Below are 25,219 nucleotides of genomic sequence, written 5' to 3' on the forward strand. Positions count from 1 at the left end.
ACGGCGACGAGAAGGCGGGCGAGGAGGCGGACGAGCGGACGCTCGCGGCGTCGCGGCCGGTGACAGTTATCGAGGACAAGCTCGCGGGCGCGAATGTGGATGCAGACGAGGAGAAAAATGCTCTGCCTCGGGAAAATCCCGTCCCTCCGGTGGAAGCATCTGCGCAGACCGGGTCTGTGGACGAAGGGGTACCGGAGGCGGCTGGTTGACGAGCGCCGAGCACCGAGCGGGCGCGCTGGGCGCGCTGGACAAGGGCGCAGTGCGGGGATCGGGGTCGTGTATTTGCGCCTGGGATTATGTGATTTCGTCGACGTGTTCAGTGTTGCGATGTAGTACTGCGGCCGGTGTAAGAGGGAATGTAGCGCAGGATCGGCTGTCGCCTTTCTCGAGCCAGGAGCCTCTCGCGGTGCAGGATTGGCTTTCAGCTACTCCTGTCGCGTTCCCGTTCTACAGCTTGTTCAATTGATTGACTTAGCTTTGTCCTGTATTCCCACTAATCTGGTGACTACTATTCGACGACCGATACGGCTTGGCGATGTGACTGTTGAGTGACTATTCGAGTGAAAACAACATCAGGAAAACATGCACTTTCCTTTTTGCTTTTTTTGTGCTTTTTGTGCTTTTAATTTTTTCTGTACATCTTAAAATGAATTACACAATACATATGCACTATTGCTTTTTTTTTTTTTTTTTGCTTTTATGCTTTTGTCACAAAAAAAGCACAAGAAAAGCACAAAAAGCAAATGGTATGTTTTCCTGATGACATCTCATCCATTTGAAACATCTCTGAAACAGGTCCAGCACTGATAGTCATATTAGAAGTACAGACAATGAAAGAAAAAGACAAGACAGGAATGCAAGAGAGAGAGAAACTGGAACGTAGAAGATCAAGTGGAAGAGACCAAGACGGAGAGACTTTGACGAAACGAGTCAAAATGGTGATGCAGGCAGGATGCAAGCGTGAGATCTCATGAAAGGTGTAGCGCGTTAGAATTCCCCGTTACACCGGACGTATGCAAGGCACGCATCGTGCAGATGGCATCATCCTACTGGCGCGTCCCGTCCGAGCCTGCGCTTTCGAACGCCCTTTCCGGGTGTTGTGCGGGCGATCAACAAGATGGTACTATCGAGGTTAGGCGAGCCTGCACGGACGACCGCGGTGTGTTGGACGGCGGCAATGAGGTCAAACTGCTGCTTGTACTAGCTCGAGTTGTTTAGTACACTATCGATCTCGACGGCGTCGAGTCGTGAGTGCGTCGTACCTGCAGCGCACGGCCGCTCGCTCCCCGGGAATTGGCAAGCGAAGGCGATTTGCGCGCATAGTCTATCACTGCCCTGTGCTCTGAGCAGATCTAATTACACCGCCCGGACATGCTCGCTCAAGCTTAAGCCCGGTGAGAATCGTCATAAATTAAAACGAGGAACTGTGTCATTCAATGAGAAAAAAATGAGATAAACCGAATTGGCATGAGTTACATTATTCAGCTTTCTTCACGCGTTTTCAACGCAATTCATTGAGTGACCCAGTTTCTCGATTTGATTTGATGTCATGATTTGATTTGATTAATGTCACTTTCCACTGGGGCCCAAGGCCCGGGCTTCGGCGGATTTGGATACACTATCAATATTGCACAGCGTCGGTACTGCGATCTGAGGTCTGACGAGAAAATGTGCCGACCGCAACTAGTACACTGGTGATCTAGGGGCATCGCCTCAACGCAGATTAGTGACCGTCTAACGAAGCTGATGAAGTCGCACGTCAGTATTTTGAGGCACGGCCGCTAGCAGCGTGATGGCAGCGAGTGTGTATTCGGCACCCATGGAGAGCAGATGGCCGCGTGAGAGTGTGTTCCAACTTCAAGCCAGCAATGTGGGCGTTAGACGCGACGGCGGGGCAAAAAAGGACGCCCTAGCAGGAGAACCAGAAAACACTGAACGGAAAGTGTGCCGCGGACCCCACACCGTAGCAGTGGTATCCCAAACAGCCGGATGCCGTAACAATAACGCCCGTTGCGCTACACATGAAAGGGAGTCAACTTCAAGGCCATTCTGGTGCCTACATACATGGCGAGGGGAGCGCAATTCCTATCACGTACAAAGAAGAGACCGTAGCACCGTGCCGACAATAGTGGTAAAATGACCGCGTGTACCGCCGACTCACTGGTACTGAAGGTCTCCCACGAGGTGCTCCCTCTTCGAATGGTCACTCGCCTGCGCACGCCAAACCTCTAGCACATGCGGATTGCCGTCCTGCACGATGGCACTCCTGCCATTTCCGAGTGTGAAGTGCTTGCGAGGGCCACTGTGTCCCGGGACGTCCACTAAGATGCCTTCGGCCGTGTGGACCCAATACTCGTCGTGGTCCTCCTTCCCTGGATCAATGTCGTGGGTCGGGCCTTGGTCGTATCTGACCCGGATGGTTACGGAAGAGTTGTTGGTGACATAGGTGAAGTTCGTCATGATCTGCAATGGGAGTGTCAGGCTTTCTCAGCGGAGGTTCAGATGTTGCTATAACGCACGTCTTTATGCGAGCACGCGATATCGTTAAACCAAGCTGCACAGCGGATGCGAGAAGAGATCTGTGCGCAATGTTCAACCTTGGCCAACGATGCAAACAGAGAGTTGTAGCACAGCAAAGTAAAACTCACAAGAAGACAGATGCCTTAGCTTGTCCTGGGGTGTTGCCGTCAGATGCGAGTGCTTTTATACCAAGCGAGGAGTACAATAAATGTGAGAAGTTTGAAAATGGAATATCCACGGCGACTCCAAAGTAAGGAGAGCTCCATACTGTAAAAGCGAAGGCACCCCGGGGACGTTATTCTAGGCTCCGATCCTCGATCCTTTTTACACGGTAAGGTTCGGGGGCGACGAACGAGTCCATGAGTCCTGCGTTGTTTTCGTAAGGGCTGCGGCCACGACTTCGGCATCTGAGCTATCCGCCTGGGCAAGATAATGCGCATCCATCCTACACGGGAACATGTACATCTCCAGTATGCACATACCTGGTAAGCGTTGCCCACGCAGTTCGATCTCGGCACTCAACGGGACTTCGCGGAAGGCGGTCACGTTCGGCAGCAGTGCTCTGCCCCACGTCGACAAGTTCAAGAATGTGTGATCGCCAGGAGGATGCGCGATCTGCGATTGTCTTCTAAGGCGTCGCCACACCTCCCCCGTCAGATCGTCCGACTAGAAGCACCGCTCCGCGGTCACTCGCGCAGTTCACAAACGCCACCTATTCAAAGCACTCGAGTGAGTTCCAGAAGAGCCGGGGAACATAGGCTGCGAGTGTGGTCACCTGAAAGAGATTGCGCGGTGTGAACAGCGACTGGTCCGAAGATGGTTCACCGAGGATCGTCGTCGTAACATAACGCGATACATCACGAGCGATGTACGGCACAAAACGAATGCGATACGACCCTTTTGAGCTTCATTCTTCACACATACGCACACGGAATCACCATGTTGAGCGATAGAAGCTGAGAATTCACATACCGATAAAGCTGACGCGGACGGGCGGACATCGATCCTGGCATCATAATGAGGATATAAAGGTGAAGCAGCTGCAGCTACCTGTCGAAGAAATCCTAAACTTCTGGCACAGCTAGGAAGATGTAATTGTTCTGCCATTGGGGTCTTGGCCTTGCCAGTTGACCAGGGAGCCCAGCGCCTCCTCGAGATTCGAAATCATTCGAGGTCCAAGAGTTGTCGCTCGAGTACTAGTTGTAGGCTTGAGGCGAAAGTACAAGCATTTTCTGAACGAATGAGACGATTTGACTGTAGAAAGCGTTTCTCGATATGTACCACAGTTTGTGGGCTGCTTCATGCAAGTGAATCTTGTGTCCTCGCGTCAGAGTTACGAAGGGCACTGGAATTTGTTCAGTAACAGGTTATCAAATAATTGAGTCATTATTTGTACATGAACCTAACAACCCATGAAATCGATTACGAGCCAGAAACAGTGTACAGACACGCACCACGCCATACGTGTTTGGTCCTCTCCCACTCTCCATATTTACGTGCCTCATTCCACTCGCTGTTTGAGCACCAGCCAAATCGCGCTGAGGAGTACACTGAACAGTACTACTAACACGCTTTGGGAAGGGAGGGCAGCAGAATCTCTACCTCGTATATCGTAGCTTCGGCCCTGGCCGATAGTCACGATCTCTCGCGCACGCGCCTCCAGCATATCGTCCCGTTCGGCTTTACGTTCGAGTTCCAGCAACCTTGTGCGAGAGCCTGATTCAAATATGAGTGGCACAGCGCCGTCGAGAGCAGGCTGCGGCGCAGGGGCGTTCGGGGGATAGTAATGCTCACACCACAGCTCGATCTGATCAGTGTGGAGGTTAGCTGTGATCATCGTGATGTAGGACGAAACGCACGCGCCTTCAAACATGCTACAACAAGATCCACATAGTTGGGGTCCTCCAAGTTCGCCTTCTTTCGAAGTTTGCACGCATATTCACGGAATACGCAGGCGACGTCTCGAGGGCTCGTAGATCGCATGACTAGCTAGATGCTCGATAAGACAGCCAATACCAACATTAACTATGTAAAACACTCACAGACGCAGCTTCCCCCTTTCGGATGTTCGTCGTCCCGTGAAAGACTTCGCTGTTCATGTAACACACATAGAGTCGAGCTATGTCGACGACCTGCGGGAAGGCGCAGAAATTGAACACGCTCTGCCGCTGCAAGAGATGCAGATAGTCGAGAGCGTCGATGGCATGTCTTAATGCGTCCACAATCATGCCGCTGAGCACCCAAAGCGCCTGTCTCTCATTGCCGCGCTGGTACATCTCCTCCATTTTGTTGAACGCTGGCCGCCCGACAGCCTTTCCGTAAACTTGGCGACCCCATATCTCCTTTGGCCAGTAGAATCGATCTTCCTCGATGTCCTCTCGGTAATCACGAATGATGTCAATCTTCTGCAGGAATAGACCCATAGAGTTTGCCAGCGCGAGCTGCTGGCGAAGCCACGGCGCCTCCTTTCCGGACTGTGCGAAAATGCACGTCATGCCTTCGCCGACGAGCCCAGCAACATAATGGCAATATAGGTCGAAGTCGGCGATCGTCTCAATGTAGAGCTGTCCGGTGACGCCTGCCCGCTGGCAGTAGTCTGCCATGCCATTTCCCATCTTGCGTGTAATGTCGAGTATAATCTCACGGTATCTGCTATGCATGAAAGGTCGCAAGTTAGTATGGGTGAGCGGAAACCGACGTAGGCCACGCGTACGGCTCATCCAAGCGCACAAGCTCTTCGTGGATAACGTTGAATTCGACGAGCATTTGTCGCAGTTTCTCCTTTGGACTGCTCTCGGTGAATGTCCATCCGGGAAGCATAGCGAACTCGTCGAATGATCTAAGAAGTGTTTGTTTCTGCTCTTCCGGGATTGTCATATCATCCTCGATTGTATCCAAAGCACGCAGTATAATGTAAAAAATGCACACCTACGAGAATAATGCGTCAGCACTTGCAGAGACATTATACAGCGATACCCACAATTCTCGCCGTATCTCCTTCTATTTGCTTAATGACACTGCCAATGGTTTTGCTCTTCATGTCTAAGAACTCCCAACACCTGCGCATCGTTTGGTGATCCCAGCCGGTATAAACATGTTCGCTAGGTGCAGTGATGTCACGTTTTGGTGAATGAAAGAGCTTGAACCGGAGCAAAGTGAGGAACTCCAGTGGGTGAACAACGAAGAGAAAGAACAAAGAGGATGCACCCATAGCTAAACTTGTGAGAAACAAGAGAACAGACTTGGAGGGATAGTACTAGATACCAAGTTATCATTTATTACCCCAAAGGCATTGGGTCCTCCAATATAGAATGCTCAAAACGGTTCTTCTCTTTCCACTTCTCGCAACTAGTGAGATGTAATGGAAAAACAGATGCGGTCTACCACCGCCCCGACAGGCATTGTCGCGGGGCGATAAGCTCCCCGTCGCCCAATACAGAGCCGCATTTACGATATGGATCATATTTTCAGAGCCCGGATTCGATTTAGACCTCACTTGGCGAAGGGAGTCAAGACATCTGGGTGCGGATTGGGCGGCGCTGGGTGATGGACGTAAGAGAGATTGATCATCGTCAAGAATACGACATCCGACTGCAAGCGGAACTAATTTTGACAGAACACAGTTGTTGCTCTGGAATCTGCGCGTATCCCTTAGAGCATTCCGGAGTTTACGTGGGCGTTAGTACGTCAAACCCCACGCATCGCACCAAATGTCGATGAGCTTCCAAGTTGGGCAAGACATAATCAGTGACTCACCTGATGACCCTGGTAATGAAATACCACAGCCTCACTAGCTATCCTCTTAGCTTAGAAGATTAGGCTCGCACGCCTCGAGCACGATCTCCAGATGGGGCCATAAGAGCCACATTCAAGGGGTTGCGTGACCCAATTGACATGTTCTAAACAAGAGGTAATTACTATCGCACAGCAGTAGCAGTAGCAGCAGTCGTTATGACGTCTGGTAGATAGAGTAACTCACCTCTGAAGCTGTTGCGCCTGGATAATGTGACTTCAAATGCGAGCTCAGCTTATACTGCTTAGCGCTCACTTGCCCATTCGGAACATGCCGGGCCAGATAGCTCGTCTTGATGTTCTTTCAGTTCAAATACAAGTCTAGCAAAATTTTCTATCCCGCTTTAATGCTATACTTTGATGATTCACAGTGATTGTCTTGGTTTAATGGTCCTCCATCCGACACACTGTGTAACTGACGCTCCGGGGCTAGCACTGGCGAGATTGGGCGCATTATGCTAGATTGATGGAAGTTGTTCGCTCTCGAAAGGAGGGTCGAGATGGCTTCTATGCTCTTGAGTGCGCCATATTCGTCTCTTCAGCACTATCACAGTCTACGCGTCCTCATAGGCAGCCATAAGTTGCAGAAGTGATGCTGTAGGATCCAGGCGGTACACGCAGCACTGTGAGGTCCACGCCGGCGGTGTCTCCTTGATGTTTCTTGGTTGATGCGGGACCATTGCTCAATTCTGACCGAATAGCCCAACCGAACGGAAAGTTCCTGTTATCATGCATCTCCGTTTTGAGAATAACAGACATGTGAATCGTTTTGAATTTACCGCTCAGGTCCGAACGTTAGCTCGTATGGTCATGTTGCTGAGACGCACAGCGAATGCGAGCGTCTTGTTTGTAGCCGCCTTCCTTGACGCCTGCAGACATGCCAGCTACGAAATTGAGACTCAGAGTGACCACTTAATGACTGAGTGACTGAATATCCAGCCTACTGGGTGAGTCCTTCCGAGCGCATGTATCAATTTTGGCGTATCTCACCGTTTTACAGCATTCCGCAGATGCTCTACGCATGAAACTATCGATTTGTTCAGTGGCGGAGGTATCATTGTATTGTGTCACCCCCGAAGGTTCACATTGAGATTATACTCAATAGAACAGATGTGAGCGGCGTAATTTGTCAAGGGGTTCCTTTATCCGCGTCTATCTTTACTCATTATATTTTGATATATCACTACTGATATTAGCGTCTTCTCCGATCTCTGCCACCATAACAAGCTATCAGTCCATCACGATGTGGCGCATTCAGGACGCCGTCGTAGCGTGCCTAAGACGCATTGTCCCAACGAGATCAGAGCTGCAGCTGTGGTTTTTTTTTTGACTCCCTTTATTGTCCGCGAGGGCCTGGCCCTATGTAGACAGTAGGTACGGTATGTGCGCAGAATATAGGATACGCTATCGAGATCGGAACGGAGACATTGGACACAGCCCGGTGAGAGGTGTGTGGGAGGGCGTAGCTGAGATACTGTGAGTGGCCAGAAGATCAGCGAAGAAAGAGAGAAGACATGATATATACACGCGAAAACGTTGTGAGCTACCGGGACTGGTGCGGCGGACCTGCGGACACTCGTTCCGGCCATTCAAGGCAAGGGACATAGTTCTAAATCCCCCGCTAGAGGGCTTAGCTCCTCCTACGACAGAGTCACAGCTAGGGGGAAGCCGGTCAGTGGTCCCCCACTGCCCGTCGAAACTCCCCGCATCCCTAAACTGGCATCTGCACGCACCCAGCCCGTTTACTGGGAGAAGAGGAAAGGGAAGCAGCCGTGGTTGATATCTTGATTCTCATCTAACTTATTCCGAGGCCGTGGCGTCTCGTATATGGCCAACTGAGTATCTTGACGCACCGCATAATGTAGCGCTCATGATGCGCTTGGTCCCAACTTGGTAAGTGACTTCAAATGATGCGAAATGGTTCAAATCTCAATAGCCGCAAAGGGTCACCGGTCATGGTGCAATCCCCATCGTCCATGAAGTTCTGTAGGCAGCTGATAAGCTTTGTGGATTCATGTTTTCATCGTATTCTTCGCTGCAAAATTCGACCTTTGGCTTTAGTGACAGTTCGCCCCTCCCATTCGGCACATAACATCCACTATGCTGAGCCTATCACTACTCCTGGGTATCGTTGTTGGTGCTGTACCACTGTGGTTAATTTTCACCATTTGTATTAGATTAAAGTCTTCACCCCTGCGCACAATCCCTGGTCCCCCTGGCCTGAGCTACTTTTATGGTAATTTGTACCAAATTCACAATAACACAGAACAGCACGAAACTTGAGTAGAGGAGTATGATCATACTATCAAATACAAGTGGTGGCTGAATGTTTTTTCACTGTGTCCTGCGTATTCCTCGAATTATTGACAAAGCAACACAGGAAGATCGCCTGTATACTGTAGACACGTGGGCTTTGCACTATATTCTCATCCATTCGAATATCTTCCAGAAGCCTAACGTCGCTCGCTACATGGTTACTGAGCTAATTGCAAATGGTCCGTCCGCATTGGTTTTGCAGGAAGCTACACCTTATTTTTGCTATGCACATAGGTCTCATCGCTGTAGAAGGCGAGCTAAATTTTTAGCAATATATCCGAACACTTCTAATGAGTGTTGCAGATGATTACAATCGCAAACAGGTAAGTAATAGCAGTTCTACGTACGGCTTTCTACAATTCTGACATTGATGTCACATGCACTAGAGAAGAATATTGGTAAAACACACGCGTCAATGGGCGATAGGAACAATTTTCATTTGTATTGTATTATAGAACCCCGCCTTCGGAGCTGCTCAGCTCAAGGAGCTATCCCAAATCGCTATCGACAAAGCCGTACAAGTGAACATCCCCTGCGATGGAGTATATAGCTTGCTGAAATAATTTTAATGCCCGTAGATGCGTGACATCTGGAAGCAAAGAGATCTCCAAAATGGTGGTTCTGCGCGTCTTGATGTTCTTAGTGGCATCATCAAAATGACTTATGACATCATTGGGTTGGTAGGTATGCCTGTCATCAAAAAAGACATTGCATAGCCGATTCATTCCCATCGATCTACAAGGTTTGGATATCATATCAACGCTCTTAGCGAAGACGAAGTACCCAACGAGATTAATGTAGCTTTCCAAGGAATTCTTAGACGTGCCAAAGGCAGACCCAGCATCTTCCCCGTACTCAAGTATTTCCTGCCCCCGCTGCGCTATCTCGTATGCATGTTTGGTTTCATGTGCCGTGTTCGAACGATCTTATTGTTTTTCTCCTTATGGGCAGCCTACGTCTCGTATGAAACGCATCGCCACAGCACGTGCGGCGATGAACCATATTGAAATGGATCTCATTGCGAAGGGAAAGGCGGAGATTCTTACTGCAGCAGGAGGCGTACCGGAGAAGATAGAAAAGAACATACGTGGACGCGACGTCCTCGCCCTCTTGCTGAAAGAGAATATGGCAGTCGATGTTCCAGGGAATCAGAGGATGTCCGATGAAGATGTGTTGGCGCGTTCGTTGCGCTCATTCACTGGCATATCCCACGTCCTTTCTTGCTGATGCCTACGCTCCACAGAAATTCCAGCATCTGCTTGGGAAGAATTTAGTTGTGGACGCAAAGCACTGACATCCGGTCTTGTTCTATCGACAGATTTCTTGTGGACGGCCACGACACCAGAGTCGACCTCAATGGTTGATCGTAGAATCACACTAGTAGTCGCACAACTTTGCATCACTTCCTCCGCTGCTGCCTGGGCGCTATACGCGCTTTCTCAGCTGCCAGCTGCGCAGGAAAAACTGTGTGTAGAGCTCCGTGGCGTGAATACGGAGAATCCACGTAAGAATACTCTCGAGGCGCCGCCATACCTCGATGCGGTTGTACGAGAAATCATGCGTCTATATGCGCCTGTGCCAGCGCCTGTGCGAAGTGTAGCTGAGGATGCAGAAGTGCCGCTCAGCAATACACTTTGTGGATATTAACGGAAATATTCGTCACAGCATTCAGTATATCCACGGTAACGTTCCGAGGGAAGACTGAAGGACGTACTAATGGATTCGTGTTACCTAGGGTAAAGAAGGGTATCCAATTGATATCCCAATTCTTGCTATGAATAAATCGAAGGAGCTGTGAGGTCAAGATGCATTTGAATTAAAGTATGTCCCTTGATTTCTCATTCTCCAACTCCACTCTTCACTCAGCTCCGTTCAGACTAGAGTGCTGGGAGGCCCTTCCCGAAGCCGTACAAGCCATACCCGGCGCATGAGAGAATTTGCTCACATTTCTTGGCGGGCATCATGCATGCATCGCGTACCGATCTTCAAACATTGAGTGCGTATCAGTCATTCTCCATCTGTCACTACATTTCCCCCATTTGAATCACATTGTCCTCACCATCATTCTTTGTGCACAATCAGTCCAACTTTGCACTGACATGTAGCGCAGAGTGAAAGCCCTCCTCTTTATATTGTTCGCAAGCTCGAATTCGAGCTTGCCATACCTCCCAATGACCGTATCACGTTAGCACCATATTTCAGCGGCCAGTAGTGAAAAGCGAAAAAGAGAAAGGCCCACAGATCCCGATGATTGTCAGAGTTCTGGGCGTGTTTGATCGAAGCGCATAGGTGTTCACTGAAATGTACGACGTCGACCACAGTATCAAGTAACATTATCGTGGCTCACATTAGGAGACCGTATTGAGAGCCACGTCTGTCAGCATATTCATCGATATGTAGTAAAGAGATCAATCTGACCGCAATGACTATCTTCCGATAATTGTTGGAGCCGTACGTATTAAGGGACGCACAAAATGATACGAAGAATTCCACCATAAACAGCATTCAACGATCACGACACAGGGATCCTTCCTCTTGCGAAAGCGGTAGATCCAGTAAGTAGGGATTTCTCAACGCTCCACTATACCCGATACTTATAGAGTAGAAATGTTCCCAATAGACCCAAGAAAACGAGCAACGTATTGTGCGTCAAACTAAGTGTCTGAGCGAACTGGTTGATCCACGAAGCACTTCTCGCCCTGCCACTCGCAACGATATTCCGAGCACGCGCCTCCAAGTCTTCATCCGGTACATGTTTGTACGCAAGTTGGCCCGGCGTAGCGCAGGGATCTGGTCCTGAAATAGGTGTATTTCCTCCATCGTGGCCTGACACCACATTCGAGCAGTGTCGTTCAATCCGTAATTCAATCTAACGAAATAGTATGACATCCTTCAAATAGAATAGGTCGGCTGCACAATAGCGTACCTTCACACAAGCCACGAGAAGATCCACATAGTTCGGATCCTCAGGCACAATTTTGTTGCGGAGCTCGCGTACATACTTACGAAAGACATGTACGACTGCTGAGGAACTCGAAGATTGTGCCACGAGCTAAGTTTCCTGTATCAGGTCGGGGGCACAGGAAGCTCGTGGAGTACTCACAAATGCGGTTTCTACACGCCCGATGTCTGTCTCTCCGTGAAAGATTGTGCTGTTCATATAGCAACGGTTGAGTCTGGCTATGGATATAATCTGTGGTAGCGCAAAGAACTCGAACATTTGCGTCTGCTGCACGAGATGGATATAGTCCAGGATATCCAGTACGTGCTTCAGGGCATCAACAATCATACCACTGAGTGCCCACAGCGCCTGATGTTCGTTCTCGGGTTGATACATCTCCTCCATCCTGGTAAATGCAGGTCGTCCAAGAGCTATCCCATACACCTCTCGTCCCCATATCTCTTTGGGCCAAAAGCATCGTTGTTCTTCGATATCCTCGCGGAAGTCACGAATGATGTCAACCTTCTGCACGAACAAGCCCGCAGAATTCGCGAGCGCAAGCAGCTCGGCGGGCAATGGCTGGTCCTTACCGGGCTGGGCGAACATCCGAGTCAAACCCTCACCCACGAGTCCGGCAGCATAATGACAGTATAAGTCGAAATCGATGATGGATTCAATGCAGAGTTGGCCAGTGACGGCAGCACGCCGGGAATAATCGGCCATGCCATTGCCCATCTTACGTGTGATATCGACAATGATTTCCAGATGACTGATATGTAATAAGATGTATGAGCGTATAATTGCAAAACAGTGCCACGTACGACTCTTCTAGCAGAAGAAGTTCTGCGTGAATCACATGGAACTCGACGAGCATCTGGCGCATCTTCTCGTTTGGGCCACTCCCCGTAAACGACCAGCCGGCGACCAGCATGCTTTCGTGAAAGGACCGGAGGAGATGTTGCTTCACGTCAGTTGAGATAGTCATGTCATCTTCGATTGTATCCATGGCACGCAAAACGACATAGAAAACACACGCCTGGTTATCCCGGATTAACAAAACGACACTTGCCACGAGAAGCACTCACAATCCTCGCTGTCCGGCCCTCCAATTGCTCGATCGAACGAGCAACAGCTTTACTCTTCATATACAAGAACTCCCAGCATCTACGCATAGTTCTGCGGTCGCAATCAACGTGACCGGGTCCATTCCTCCCAGCAGCACCGCACTGCAAAGAATACCGGAATATCAACCGGATTAAAGCAAGGAGCTGCGATGGGCGGACAACAAAAAGTGATAGCAGATTCATGGTGATGCTTCAACGGTACATGTGTTATAGGATACACGATTACGCTCCCCGCCAAAGACGTATATATATGAGGACAAAAAATTGACTCATCGAGTCTATCACCACAGTGGTACTCAGCATTGAACAAGACAGCTTACGTCACTGACACTTGCAATGCTAGTGCGGTAAACGATATGCCACCCCAACGCCTTTGTTCGCCTGACTTGACGAGGTTGACGAGATAAAGAGGAGAAACGAGGCCAATGAACTCACTGGAGGTAGAACGAGATGTTCTCAAATGTCAAAAGAAGCAATGCCATCGATGTAGTATTATCACTTGGAAGTATTATGCGTTCTGGTAATATCAAAATGAGTACATATAGCAGAGGGAATGGAAGACGTCGGAACTTCCGGGGAACTCTTGCGTGCGGGCAACTATGCCAACACCGAACAAGAGAGCTACAAAAGTAGATATAGGAATGACCCGCCCAGACCCTAGGATCTATCGTGTCGAACTTACGCATAGGAATATCAACAGTCCAGATCTAAGTCTACCGGATATCGTGTCAATACAGTATGCGACACGCATAGTGCGCAATGGTCACTTACCGTCAGTGTATAGAGCCGGTCCAACAAAGAATGATCGTGATCAAACGATACCATACTAGATGCTAGAATACTAGGGAATATCACCAAGCCATTAGCCAAATTCAGGGTAGTGTCGAACGTTATCTATGACTGCATACGCAGATTTAGTTCCGTTCCCAGGCGTGTCGACACAAGTAGAACCACACAGATTCTACATTCTCGTCAAAGTCACGATCATCTGTCAAGAACCGCGTCCCTGCAATTCGTCGATTCGTCTGACACCGTTAGAATTTTGTAATCTTCTAGCCATGATTTGGACTAACAGCTTACCACAGGTCTATCTAGTCTCCCTGCGCTGCAAGGGCCGCTTCTTAACATGATGAGCCCAGTCTGTCCCGAGCAGTGGGTTGGACAGCCGTTACTTCCGAGACTTAGTGGTGAATTTTCAAGCTCGACTTAGAGCTCGAGATCGACAGGTAGAGAACACGGCAGTCCAACTATCCGAAGTTCTAAGCCATTGGCTGTAAGCAATCCAATAAAGGATGGGCAATTTGTAGATTGGTCTATAACTCAGTAGCCCGGATATACTAAGCTCTTTTTCTAAGTTGTGCTCCTCAATTATAATCTAATCTCCGGAATTATAATTATAAATATACTTACGTGCAATACCGGATGACATCAGACATTGCGTAAACGAAATCCGACGCGACTCCGAAACATTCACATTCATAACACGATTCCCAACGCTCCCGACCTCTTCATTTACCACCAGGACTTCCTCAAAAACAACAGTCATGTCAGTGCTCACTATCGCTCGCACCGCTGCCCGCGCATCGCGCGTGTTCTCCGCCGCGTCACTCTCGTCGCAGGCGAAGTCTCTTCATACCCTTCCCGACCTTCCATATGACTACGACGCACTCGAGCCGCACATCTCTGGCCAGATAATGAAACTGCATCACCAGAAGCACCACCAGACGTACGTAAATGGGCTCAACGCGGCTGAGGAAAGCTACGCTAAGGCGACGACGCCGAAGGAGAAGATCCTCCTCCAGCCTGCGCTCAAGTTCAATGGCGGTGGTGCGTGAAATTTAATCTCTATTTCTGTCTGTCCGCATATAAAGAATTGTATAGGACACATTAACCACACGTTATTCTGGAAGAATCTTGCGCCCCAGTCCCAAGGTGGCGGCCAGCTCTCCTCTGGCGCTCTAAAAGATGCAATCGAGGCAGATTTCGGCAGTCTTGATGGTGCGCTGTTCCATAAGCATAATTAGAGAGAAATGAGGCTTATGACACGGCTTCTATCCTTGTACAGAGCTCAAGAAGAAGCTGAATGCCGCAACTGCTGCCATCCAGGGTTCTGGCTGGGGATGGCTAGGCTACAACCCGAGTACGAAGAAGCTTGAGATCGTTACGACTGCAAACCAGGACCCTCTTCTTTGTAGGTAATCTTATGGGTTCTTTTAGGGGACAGTCCTAAGGCTATTGTTTCGCAGCACACATCCCTATCTTCGGCATTGATATCTGGGAACACGTAAGTTTCGCGTCACTCCTTCACAAGTGTGTATGCGCTGACGTTCTCACGTCTTGCAGGCCTTCTACCTCCAATACTACAACGTGAAGCCTGATGTGCGTGTTTCGCGCTTATTGGTTTTTTGCAATGTGCTGACGTGGATTTGTCTCCCATAGTACCTCAACGCCATCTGGAATGTCATCAACTTCAAGGAGGCTGAGGCACGTTATCTTGAGGCCTCCAAGTAGATAGCTATGAACATTGCTTAAGCTCGAGCATACCAAGGCATTTGAATCCAGACATGACTGCTTTCTGTCACATTTGTGGGATATGCCATTTTTTGCAATGTTTTCCGATGACTACACTCCGGTGAGATTAGTAAGCAATGACGGTACAGTTCATTGGACACCTGGGTCTAAATATCAACGCATGAGCATTTGGGGTATGCTGCTCACTGCTAGCATAACTAAAATCAAGGTTAGCCTTGTTCAGTTCGGCCGTATAAAACTGAAATATGTACGCGGTCGAATTTAAGCGATGACGCGTAGGATGGTCACAGTGTGATTCTCCTCTAAGCGGCCTCTCTACGCGGCTCTCTACGCAGCTCTAAGGCCTAACTGAACAAGGCTATTGTGTCGGTCAAGAATGTGCTCGCAAACTTACATCCGACGAGGGATAGGTGGACCTTGTAGCCTCAATTGAATGCGCATGTCGTGGGTATACAGACAACATTTGTTTCGATGCGGAAATCCGAACATGAACATGCCGCCCGCCCAGAAGTTTTTGAAACACCAGTCGTAAGTTACACATGATGTACCGCCTGCCTAGAAGCCAATTCAACATCAGTATTAGAGTGGCTTGGGTGCCAGAAGACTAGTAGATACGCCGCCGCACGTCACATCGTGTACACGTAGGAGCAGCATTTCGCCTAGTTCCACTCTGATCACCCAAAATCCGGGTTAGTAAGTAAGCCACCATACGTTCGCTGAGTGTTTGCATCCGGATCTCTACACGCCGCAGACACCATCCATGCTTGCTCGACATTAGGGCGGCGTGGGCGCGTGAAAAGATGCCTGCTTGCCTGTAGCCGGTAACATATCTCGGAACAAGGAATGGAATACAGGCCCGTGTCAGGAAGATGAGATGTTCGTCCAAGGGTGTCCACCGCGCGCGAACCATCGGAAGGTGGACGATGCAGTGTAAGCGGCCGCCCGCTTGCGAAGGCTTTGCGGAACGCGGAGCTAGATGTAATTCCCAATGTTATATGCAGAAATGGTATCAACAATAAGAGTTCAGACTCCAGAGCCTCGATGAAGTTGCAGCAACTTCATCGAGAGGAGGCTACTGGAGGCTGCAAGTTGCAAGAGTCTTCCCGGGCGCCAAATGAGCGTTTTCATCTCCTCCTTCATGCACTCTTGGGCAAAAAAAAAAAGTCGGCGAGCTTTACATACTCACTGCTACCACGTTTGCCCACTTGACGGGAATCTACTGCATTATAACGTCCCACATTGACAAAGATCAATGCAGCACGCTTAAACTCACTGGCAGTGGCAGTAATAGCATCGCTCAGAAAGTATGTCAGTCAGGTGAGAGTCGGCCTTGCCAAACGCCTTGACATGCGATGCCTCGCGGAAACATACGAGCTCGTGATCTGACCTGGACCGCACAGGTGCAGAGCTTCTAGAAATGCTATTTTCATTGGGTGTGCAGTAGTTCGGCACCGATGACAGACACTCCACTGCTCCTGGATGTTGCGTATGTCGATTTCCACCTCCGCAGGTGTGCCCAGGTACCGCGAACCATCGGTGTGATAATCCAGCTCTTTCCTCCGTGTTTTCTGTGCCTTGCGAGGGTCATGCACCCTTCCCACTGTCAGATTTCAGAGCCCGCTGCTCCTGCGGCATAGAGCATAAAAGCGCATCCCTGCGTCATAGCCAGGATATTCTTCAGTCTTCTTCCCGTGTAATTCTTCGCACCCTCAGTCCCTCCCTCACAATCTCGCGGATTACCATGGACGGCTTTGGAAGCAACAACAACAACAACTTCAGCGGCGGGAACGACAACTTCGGCGGAGGTGGTGGGATGGGTGGAAACGACAACAACGGTGGGGGAGGGATGGGCGGTAACAACAACTACGGCGGAGGCGGAATGGGAGGCAACGACAACAGCGGCGGAGGTGGGATGGGAGGAAACGACAACTATGGCGGAGGTGGGATGGGAGGAAACGACAATTATGGCGGAGGTGGGATGGGAGGAAACGATAACTCTGGCGGAGGTGGGATGGGAGGAAACGACAGCTATGGCGGAGGTGGGATGGGCGGCAATGATAACTCTGGCGGTGGTGGAGGGATGGGTGGGGGCAACAACTTTGGTGACAACAACTCCAACTCCAACGACGGCGCGAACAGCAACTCAAACTACGGCGGAAACGGCGGCGGTGGGGGTTTCGACTCCAACAGCTCGAATTATGGCGGAGGGAACAGCGCCGGAGGGTTCGACTCTAATAGCAACAGCAACAGCAACAGCAATTCGAGCTCTGGAGGAATGATAGACAAGGGTGTTGAGTATGCCGCGTCGAAAGCTGGTTTTAATCTCGTAAGTCTTCTTTCCCAAGCTGAGAGCAGGGACACTCACTCGCCCTGTGCATAGGATTCATCTGAAGCTAATACAATAGGCTCAGGCCTTGAGAGTGCAGCCAGAAGGTTTTGAGCTGGTTAAATCGCGACGCTTCCCCTTGGATCGAACGTTGGTTTATATTCGACCGTATGTGCTATGATGCTGTGCGCAGGCTAACAGTGTGTAGTCTTGAATGTAATTGTATTTCCCGCCTTTGTTGCATTGTCTAGAGTTATGACAGTTTTGCTGGGGATACTCGCCTGACTAATTCTCAGTAAGCTGTCAATATGGGCTTCATGCAAATCCGTAACTCGTCGAGGACAGTACACGCCGCCACTCCGAATTATGAAGGATCATTGCGAACACCAGCTGTCTACTGCTACACCGGTTCTCTTGGATACAAGATAATACGAATAAAGTAGTACTATGATGTGCGCACAGTGCTAGAAACTGCTACAGCTACTCAATAACCTGTATAACGAAACGAATAAGTTTACGATCACCGCAGTAAGCTTTGTGCGGCAGAGCACACAGAAGTGGTTGTGATCTACGGAAAATCGCATGCACCTGTTCGTAGAAAAACTTGCTCTAGCTAGACAGGCGATACTAGCCTCTATTATTTCTGATGCACGGGAGCCTTTCGAGGTCGTTGGGGCGCACGGGCTTGCTTTCGTATAGCGGGCGGACCTGCTGCCTGCAGTGATCTGGGTGGATTCAGCAACGGCATCGCAACGGTAAGTATCGACGGGACAATAATAGGTCCAGGAAGAGCTTGATCATCAGGGTGCAAGCTGGACCCGAAGCTCCTAGAAATACATGGAATAGGACCGCACAGATCAACGGGAAAATCCCCATCCAGAGCTGTTATCCGTCGCCGTTTTTCTGCTCGACGAGGGAGGTCGCCTTGGTCTCCTTCCATGTACGCACGTTTGGCAATGGTAGAATGGACAGCCATTTCTTTCTCAAGTTGTTGATGATCTGCAGCCGGCTGTTCGGTGCTCGACAAGCAAGAGCTCAATGCAGCAGATGCTAGTAAATGCGACTGTCCTTCGTGAATCAGAGTAGGCGCGGTGATACGTCCTTGCTCTAATGCTGGAGATTGCACACTCCGATGCCGTGAGATAGCATGTGTACTGGGCACCATTAACGGTGCAGGTTGGCCCCAACCTGAGGACATTTTATCGCATCAGCCAATCAAACACGTAAATGCATAGAGGACGAGAGCTCGCCATGCATCTCCCCTGCTCGCAAAACATAAGATGGATAGATAGGTGCCAGCATTGGCATTGCTGGGTTGAGCCCATATTGCCTAAGATCGTCAGCGGTGGGCAATATGGGAGGCTGCCTGGACATAAATGTCGACGGGTGAGGGGAGTGCCACGCGTATATAAGATCAGTTTGAGGTCCAAGTGGCCTTCGCGATAGTCAGTCATGTAGACAAGGTAGTTGATATCGGTGCGTACTGAGTTAAGGTCCAGCCAGACATCATTGCGTGCAACCAAGATGTTAAAAGATTATAGAGAATGGAGATTATACAAAATGAATGCGATTCAACAAAATTATGAGGAACGGAATGTCGAAGAGCGGGAAGTTAAGTTAAGATTTACAGTCGCGTCTGAGCTCCGAGCTCAAAAGACAAAGAACGCGTATCTCGTGACCGCGTTCCAGAAAAATGCCGACTACTTGGCCTCCTACCGAGACGCTGGATAAGAGTTATAGACAGAAACTTACCTGCTAAGACACCACTGGCAGTAAAGTAGCAGTGGTGGCCAGGGAGCGGGTTTGAAACGACCCATGTCGGTGGTACCGTTGTCGTGGACTTTCTTAGAAACTGTGCTTAGAAACGGCGTACTACCAGTGTAACCCAATCTCTATCCCATGTTCATTTTGCCCGCGTACTTGGAAATTGCTACAATATTCAAAATGCCGCCCATCGCTGTAATAGAATCTTGACGACAGAGAAGGTGGGCCAAACAATTGGTACATTCATGGAACGATTGGCGAATCTCGAAAAAGTTGCTATCGTTTAGCAGAAAGAGTCAGGCCAGAAGGTATCACCAGGAGTGTGGGAATCCGGATGTCGAGCACTGCCGGATGGGTAGCGCAAGAATAAGTCGCGAAGCGGGCCGGCAAGAGTCGAGATGCACTTATAGTAAGTACGATTGTACGATATGATCAGCAGGCAATAATTCTTGTGAGAATATACAGCGTTGAGTAGTAGACTAATCGTAGTCCAGACAGTACGTAGTACGTCACAATGAATCCGTGCAAGACACATAGCGCTGAGCTAATCTGTAAGAGCAATTTGCCTAGATGAGAATAAATTTCGAAGTTGATTGAGTTTGAATCTTATTTTCACAAGTCTAGCTGGTGCGGGACAACGGTGAACGGCGCGACAAGCTACCAGTATATCATCCACCACGCGCGATGCGATGTAGCCACTGGTATACAGGAGGCTTCATAATGCACTTTCGGATAGCTAATTCTCGAGGATCTCGCCATCCCTCCCTCAAGGGTCTCATTTCTTTTTTCCCCCGTGAATTCAAATTTATAGTGTGTGCTGGCACTCGAATGAAACAGTTGTGTTTTTCTACAGCAACCCGTGGCCCCGGCGATGACAACACCGGGTTGCTATCACGGTATCCGAGCGCCAAACTTACTTGTTCCCTCTGCTTGCAATATACTCGCGTGTCTTCGATACGTCTGGGTACGAGACCATACACAACCGAGGCGCAGCCAATTGTATGAGGATGTGGCTCATTTGGTGTTTTGGATTTGGATTTTAGCATAGAAAGTCGATGTTTTCATTAGAATTTAGTGAGTCGTGACAGACGTGACTTCAAGGCGGGCGGGACGGATTTTCCAATAGCCGCTTTTTTGGATGATAGGCTGGACGAATGTTCCTCATGCCAAGAAAAGAGAATGGGCAACTCACCTTCGGTGCGTCGTCACTCTAAGGTCCAGCCATTTTATCAGTTCAGAGGGCTGATCCCAATCCTGGATTAGCTGGTCCGAGTCGGGGCCCGGGAGGAAGTGAGTACGTCCACCGTCCGCATTGTCCGTCAATCAGATGCGTAACGAGTTCGATTCGTGTTTCACTCATCCTGAAAAACTCAAGTTCCGAGGACCTGGTTTGATCCGAGTGGATCCGTCGTACCGTACAAGTGCGATTCTAACAGCTAAAAAGTCATTCTAAGTGTCTGGACCCTAATGGATCTAGGATGAATGAATGAACGTGAGTTGATTATTGCTGTCCAACGCACGAAACAAAAGTGAGGACGCCAAGGGTACGTGCATCTGGAGAAGGGCAAGTTCCTATCCTGACAACCTCTTGAGGCAACGGGGAGTCCTCAGCCTGCCTCATTCGTTGATCCGATTTCTGTTGTCGGCTGGCACTCTGATCCTGATCTTTGATGAATCGACCACCATATGGTTCATACCTATACTCATATATATGTGATGCGATGGGCCAGGTTTCTTCAGTATCTTTGTCGTCTCCATTTCTATGCCCTAAACACAAGGTCTTGAGGCTACAGCTATAGGATTTCCCACCGATCCACAGTCACCTTCAACATCATTTTGGACATTTCGTCATGACGGGACCGAACCTGGGTCTTGACAGCAGCATGGGCTGTTTCTTCATAGGTGTGCTGTTCGCCATCATGTATGTCCCTCCTTTGTATCGACTTTCCCTGCGATTCTGAGCCGATGTCGCTTAGGTTCTACGGCTTCACCTGTGCCCAAGTGTTGTACTACGTCTGGCGATATCCAAAGGACCAGATGTGGTTAAAAACAATGGTGAGCCCTAAACTGCTTGTGAAGTGCAAATGATTTCCTTATCTACTCTCATAGGTTGCAGTCCTGTGGTGCGTTTTATATCCATGTTATATAAACCTAGCATGAAGATTGTCAACATTCTAGGCTGCTAGACACTGCAACGACGATTTTTGACGTTGTGGTAGGATACGCGATGTCTGCTGGGAGGTTTGTGGCTGATGCACCATCAGTTCATCTGGCATTATGTTGTAGGAGGACACGCGGATATTTTCACTCTTCTTTCTCTTCCCAGGTGGGTACCGGTACAATTGCTGCTTCCGTTCTCATGGTGTTTGAGCACAGCGCTGGTGCCGTAAGCGTTATCAAATACTGATAATCTTATCTATTGGGCCTGCTAACTGGTTTTATGGCTCATTGTAGGCTGAATATGGGCTCGCTGTGCGTTTTTATACCTCTATGCGCTCATCTATATGCGATGAGCTGACCCTCCGTAGGCAACGATAGTATTGATAACCCAATTGTAAGTCAATTTATCAATACATTTGTTGGGTTCAGATCAATAATGCTACCTTTCAGCTATTACATGCATACAATCTGGAGGTGTAAGCTGCTCCTTTCTATTCCAGGAAGAATATATGAAAAGCGTATCCTCTTACCTTTATAGTATGGGGGCGCGAGGGGCGTTATAAATGGTACAAGATACCACTTATGGGGATCGTGGTAAGTGGACATTGTCGTACGCTGAATTTAACGCTCAGCCTTCATGATGTGGTATAACGCAAGGTCATAATCGCTCTAGTGTCATATGGTATGTGTAATATTTGAGAGTTGTCCCTTCCATGCCATTTAAAATGATATGATCGGTATAGCATGCGCTTTCGGTGAGCAATTGGCTGTCATCTACTGTTCGAGCTTTGGTGGTCATGTCGTTCAATCCATTCCTTAGGAAACGTATACTATGCGTAAGTCAATGCTCGTGGTACCGCATGTCTTACACGAATTAAACACTTCCGACTTGGGCGCCAGTGCAGTCGACCCAACTGTGCCTGGCGTATTTACCAAGACAAAGGTATGTCTGAAAACTATGACAGATACTTGTAGAAATACTACCAGCACTTTCCAGATTACAGCCTCGGTGCAACCTGCTACTGCATCCGCCACGGATGTGTACATCACGATAGCGCTGTCCTTGGTTCTACAGAATGAGAGGACTGGTCTTCGACAGTTGGTTCACCTGCTCTTCTTACGTTTTGGGTCTAATTAGTAGCCTTACTCAGAACGGATAGTCTTGTTCGAAAGCTTACCATCTACGCGATCAATCGTGGCATCTTTACGGCGTAAGTTCTCCTTGATCCGTGCAAGTCAGCACTGATCAACAGCCGAAATTAGTGTCGTACAAATTACTCAAGCCGTTACTGTACGCAACACTCTTCAGTAGATATCTGCTTTCTGATATTCCTGTCCCATTCAGTACATCGCGTGCAGTACGAATGTGTTCTACTGGTCGATATTTCATTTCCCAGGAAGCAAAAGTACTCAAACAGCTTCTTTTCTCATCCCATGGTTGCTAATTGCAAATACCTATCCCATCTAGTATATGTCAACTCGGTGGTGGCAATGTCTGTTCCGCATCTATTCTTTTGCGACCTTCGCTCATATGCCGTCTCGCAGATTAAACGCGCGTCAGCACGTTCAGAGCGGGTTTCAATCTTACGTATCATCCAGAGCCACCTTTGAGGACATGGTAGACCAAGGCGCATTTCCCAAGGCCCTACGTTCGAAACGATCACCAGGGTCATGGGTTCGAAAGTAAGTCCTATGAAGTCTTGGCGGTTCCCAATTGTGTAGACTCATGCGAGCACAGATACAGACCTGCCGGACAGACTCATCTCTCCGCCGGTACAGAGATATCATTTACGACGGAAGTAGTCCGTGACGACGATACCCCTGGGGGGTTTACTTATAAAAGATGAACATGGTACACATAGTCCATAACTCGTGCTTCCTGCGATAACAACGTTCTTGTTCTTAGCATTATTCTCCATCCCACACTTGGGACGCAAACAGCCAGTAACATACACATAGAATCCTTAGGGCTGTAATTTGGATCTGAATGCTCAGATGCTGCTGAAGTACACTAGGGTTGATATCTGCTTCCAAGTGATCCCGCGGTAATCCAGTGCGACACAACTCGAATTTTGCAGTACACGCCGCGGCTCTGCTAATTGAAACCTGGCTAAATGATTTTGGGGGCTCTGAGTCATATTTTATCCCCTATTTTACGTTGATTCTGCCAACACACAAGTCTTCGCGGGCTCAAATTGTTGGTTGATTTCCCACTACTTGTTCATTATCCTGCTTTTGATTGCTGGCTGTACCAGTTGCGCTCTCGTAGAATATTTTTTCTGGCCTTCAAGAACTTCGTTGAATTTAAAATTATTCTTGGGTATAATCATTTATTGCTAAAGCCATGATGATCTGTTACAATTTGTGGTTGTTAATATTTTGATGCTCAGACTGGGCTTGGTCGTCCTCCTCAGATGGCCATGCTAAGCTTTTGAATGAAAAACAGGCGTTCGATCATCTGTATGGACTTATGTGATTGTTCTTTCGTCAAACATGGGTAGAACCACTCACATGTGACATCAATACTGGTAAGTTCGAATTGAGGTAATTCACAGCTAATGTTCAGATTACAACCATAGACACATTCATGCGGAACGCCATTCTAAGACCAGAAGACGCCTACAGCTCACCATGACTACGGATGTGATCAGCGTGCGGCGTGTTCTGCGAAAAGAGATGATGGACTATCGGAGAAGGACTTGCTCACCCCACGGCTCCAACCACAGGCAAATCATGTGGCATGTCACTGCTGTTGGCGTTACAAAGACCTCTAGGTCGATTCAGAGTCCGTCTGCTATCTCGTCTACATAAACTGGAAAATGCACTATCAACTTTCTGTCACGAAGAGTGAGATCACGGCCAATAGTAAGACTGACCGTTCACCGACGAGCCGACAATTTGTACGCATACATTAACTCACTTGAACATGCGGACCCCCTGCGATTCGACGTATAACCTAGGTCATCTCCGTTGCATCCGTCTTCCCTCTGCCCGCCTCGATATCCTTGATACCCGCCCTGATCTCGATCGCGGTCACCTATCAGGTCTAGGTACTTCTCACCCTCACCGATGCTGCCTATCCATTCTTTCCGCTACGCCGTGCAACCTCCCGACCTATACGCACGCACGCGCAGACCCGAGCAACCTCAACGCTTGGGCACACGCGCAGGTCCGCTACGGGCCAGCCAGCCTCCACAAGATGCACACACCGGTATACGCCCGTGCTCCCGCACCACGCACATGGCGGGCTCTATCACGGCCCCGCCGCAGAGCCGTACGTTTATTCCCGTGCCATCGTTGTGTTCCCCCACGTGTTGATGCTCCCATCGATATTTGACATTTGTGGTCTCGTACACAAAATATGGCTCCATAGTGTGCAGAGAGTATCAATGAGAAGTGAGTAGACATCCCAAAACGAATCTGATGACACTTGTGGCTGTCAGATCTCGGCATAAAATTCCTCTGTAAAGATCGTTGCATGTGGGGGGTCTCGTTGCATGACAATTCGGCGGCGGGGGCTACTTGACGCCCTCATATCTCTACGGGGAGGACGCAAAGCACTTCTACAGCGCACACAAAGCGGCTTGTGATCTGCTCAGTGCGGCAGTCTACCCGACATTCAAGAAATAGTGCTACGAGGACGTTGTCATCAAGTCCGCGGCAAGTCGCGCGGTATCGACGGCATGTTCTTCGACAGCCTCTGCAACGAGCCACACAAGTGGTTCCTCGAAGCTGGGGGCGAGG

At 49.1% G+C, this 25,219-nt stretch overlaps 6 protein-coding genes across 6 annotated transcripts; 4 read left to right on the forward strand and 2 right to left on the reverse strand.

Moving 5' to 3' along the window:
• Positions 1 to 2,157: 2,157 nt before the first annotated feature.
• FIBRA_05564 (uncharacterized protein) lies at positions 2,158 to 5,731 on the reverse strand (the record flags this gene model as incomplete). The annotated part of the gene is made up of 8 exons (XM_012327324.1): positions 2,158 to 2,463; positions 2,520 to 2,554; positions 3,975 to 4,033; positions 4,089 to 4,327; positions 4,399 to 4,509; positions 4,563 to 5,169; positions 5,234 to 5,448; positions 5,501 to 5,731. The coding sequence occupies 8 exons, from the start codon at positions 5,729 to 5,731 to the stop codon at positions 2,158 to 2,160; spliced, it is 1,803 nt and encodes a 600-aa protein (XP_012182714.1).
• A 3,187-nt stretch (positions 5,732 to 8,918) lies between these two features.
• FIBRA_05565 (uncharacterized protein) lies at positions 8,919 to 10,275 on the forward strand (the record flags this gene model as incomplete). Its single annotated transcript, XM_012327325.1, has 7 exons — positions 8,919 to 8,951; positions 9,015 to 9,026; positions 9,084 to 9,149; positions 9,207 to 9,304; positions 9,371 to 9,515; positions 9,580 to 9,808; positions 9,872 to 10,275. The coding sequence occupies 7 exons, from the start codon at positions 8,919 to 8,921 to the stop codon at positions 10,273 to 10,275; spliced, it is 987 nt and encodes a 328-aa protein (XP_012182715.1).
• Positions 10,276 to 11,209: 934 nt separating this feature from the next.
• FIBRA_05566 (uncharacterized protein) lies at positions 11,210 to 12,575 on the reverse strand (the record flags this gene model as incomplete). The annotated part of the gene is made up of 4 exons (XM_012327326.1): positions 11,210 to 11,497; positions 11,555 to 11,680; positions 11,732 to 12,338; positions 12,391 to 12,575. 4 exons carry the CDS (start codon positions 12,573 to 12,575, stop codon positions 11,210 to 11,212), a joined length of 1,206 nt encoding a protein of 401 aa, XP_012182716.1.
• A 1,662-nt stretch (positions 12,576 to 14,237) lies between these two features.
• FIBRA_05567 (uncharacterized protein) lies at positions 14,238 to 15,204 on the forward strand (the record flags this gene model as incomplete). The annotated part of the gene is made up of 6 exons (XM_012327327.1): positions 14,238 to 14,520; positions 14,575 to 14,691; positions 14,759 to 14,884; positions 14,940 to 14,977; positions 15,037 to 15,072; positions 15,133 to 15,204. The coding sequence occupies 6 exons, from the start codon at positions 14,238 to 14,240 to the stop codon at positions 15,202 to 15,204; spliced, it is 672 nt and encodes a 223-aa protein (XP_012182717.1).
• Positions 15,205 to 16,966: 1,762 nt separating this feature from the next.
• On the forward strand, positions 16,967 to 17,665 carry FIBRA_05568 (uncharacterized protein; the record flags this gene model as incomplete). Its single annotated transcript, XM_012327328.1, has 2 exons — positions 16,967 to 17,551; positions 17,606 to 17,665. 2 exons carry the CDS (start codon positions 16,967 to 16,969, stop codon positions 17,663 to 17,665), a joined length of 645 nt encoding a protein of 214 aa, XP_012182718.1.
• A 3,500-nt stretch (positions 17,666 to 21,165) lies between these two features.
• FIBRA_05569 (uncharacterized protein) lies at positions 21,166 to 21,853 on the forward strand (the record flags this gene model as incomplete). The annotated part of the gene is made up of 7 exons (XM_012327329.1): positions 21,166 to 21,236; positions 21,292 to 21,370; positions 21,425 to 21,438; positions 21,494 to 21,530; positions 21,580 to 21,641; positions 21,692 to 21,701; positions 21,770 to 21,853. The coding sequence occupies 7 exons, from the start codon at positions 21,166 to 21,168 to the stop codon at positions 21,851 to 21,853; spliced, it is 357 nt and encodes a 118-aa protein (XP_012182719.1).
• Between the last annotated feature and the right edge of the window lie 3,366 nt (positions 21,854 to 25,219).

Source organism: Fibroporia radiculosa (genome assembly GCF_000313525.1).
Source record: "Fibroporia radiculosa TFFH 294 genomic supercontigs, scaffold4726, whole genome shotgun sequence".
Lineage (NCBI taxonomy): Eukaryota > Fungi > Basidiomycota > Agaricomycetes > Polyporales > Fibroporiaceae > Fibroporia > Fibroporia radiculosa.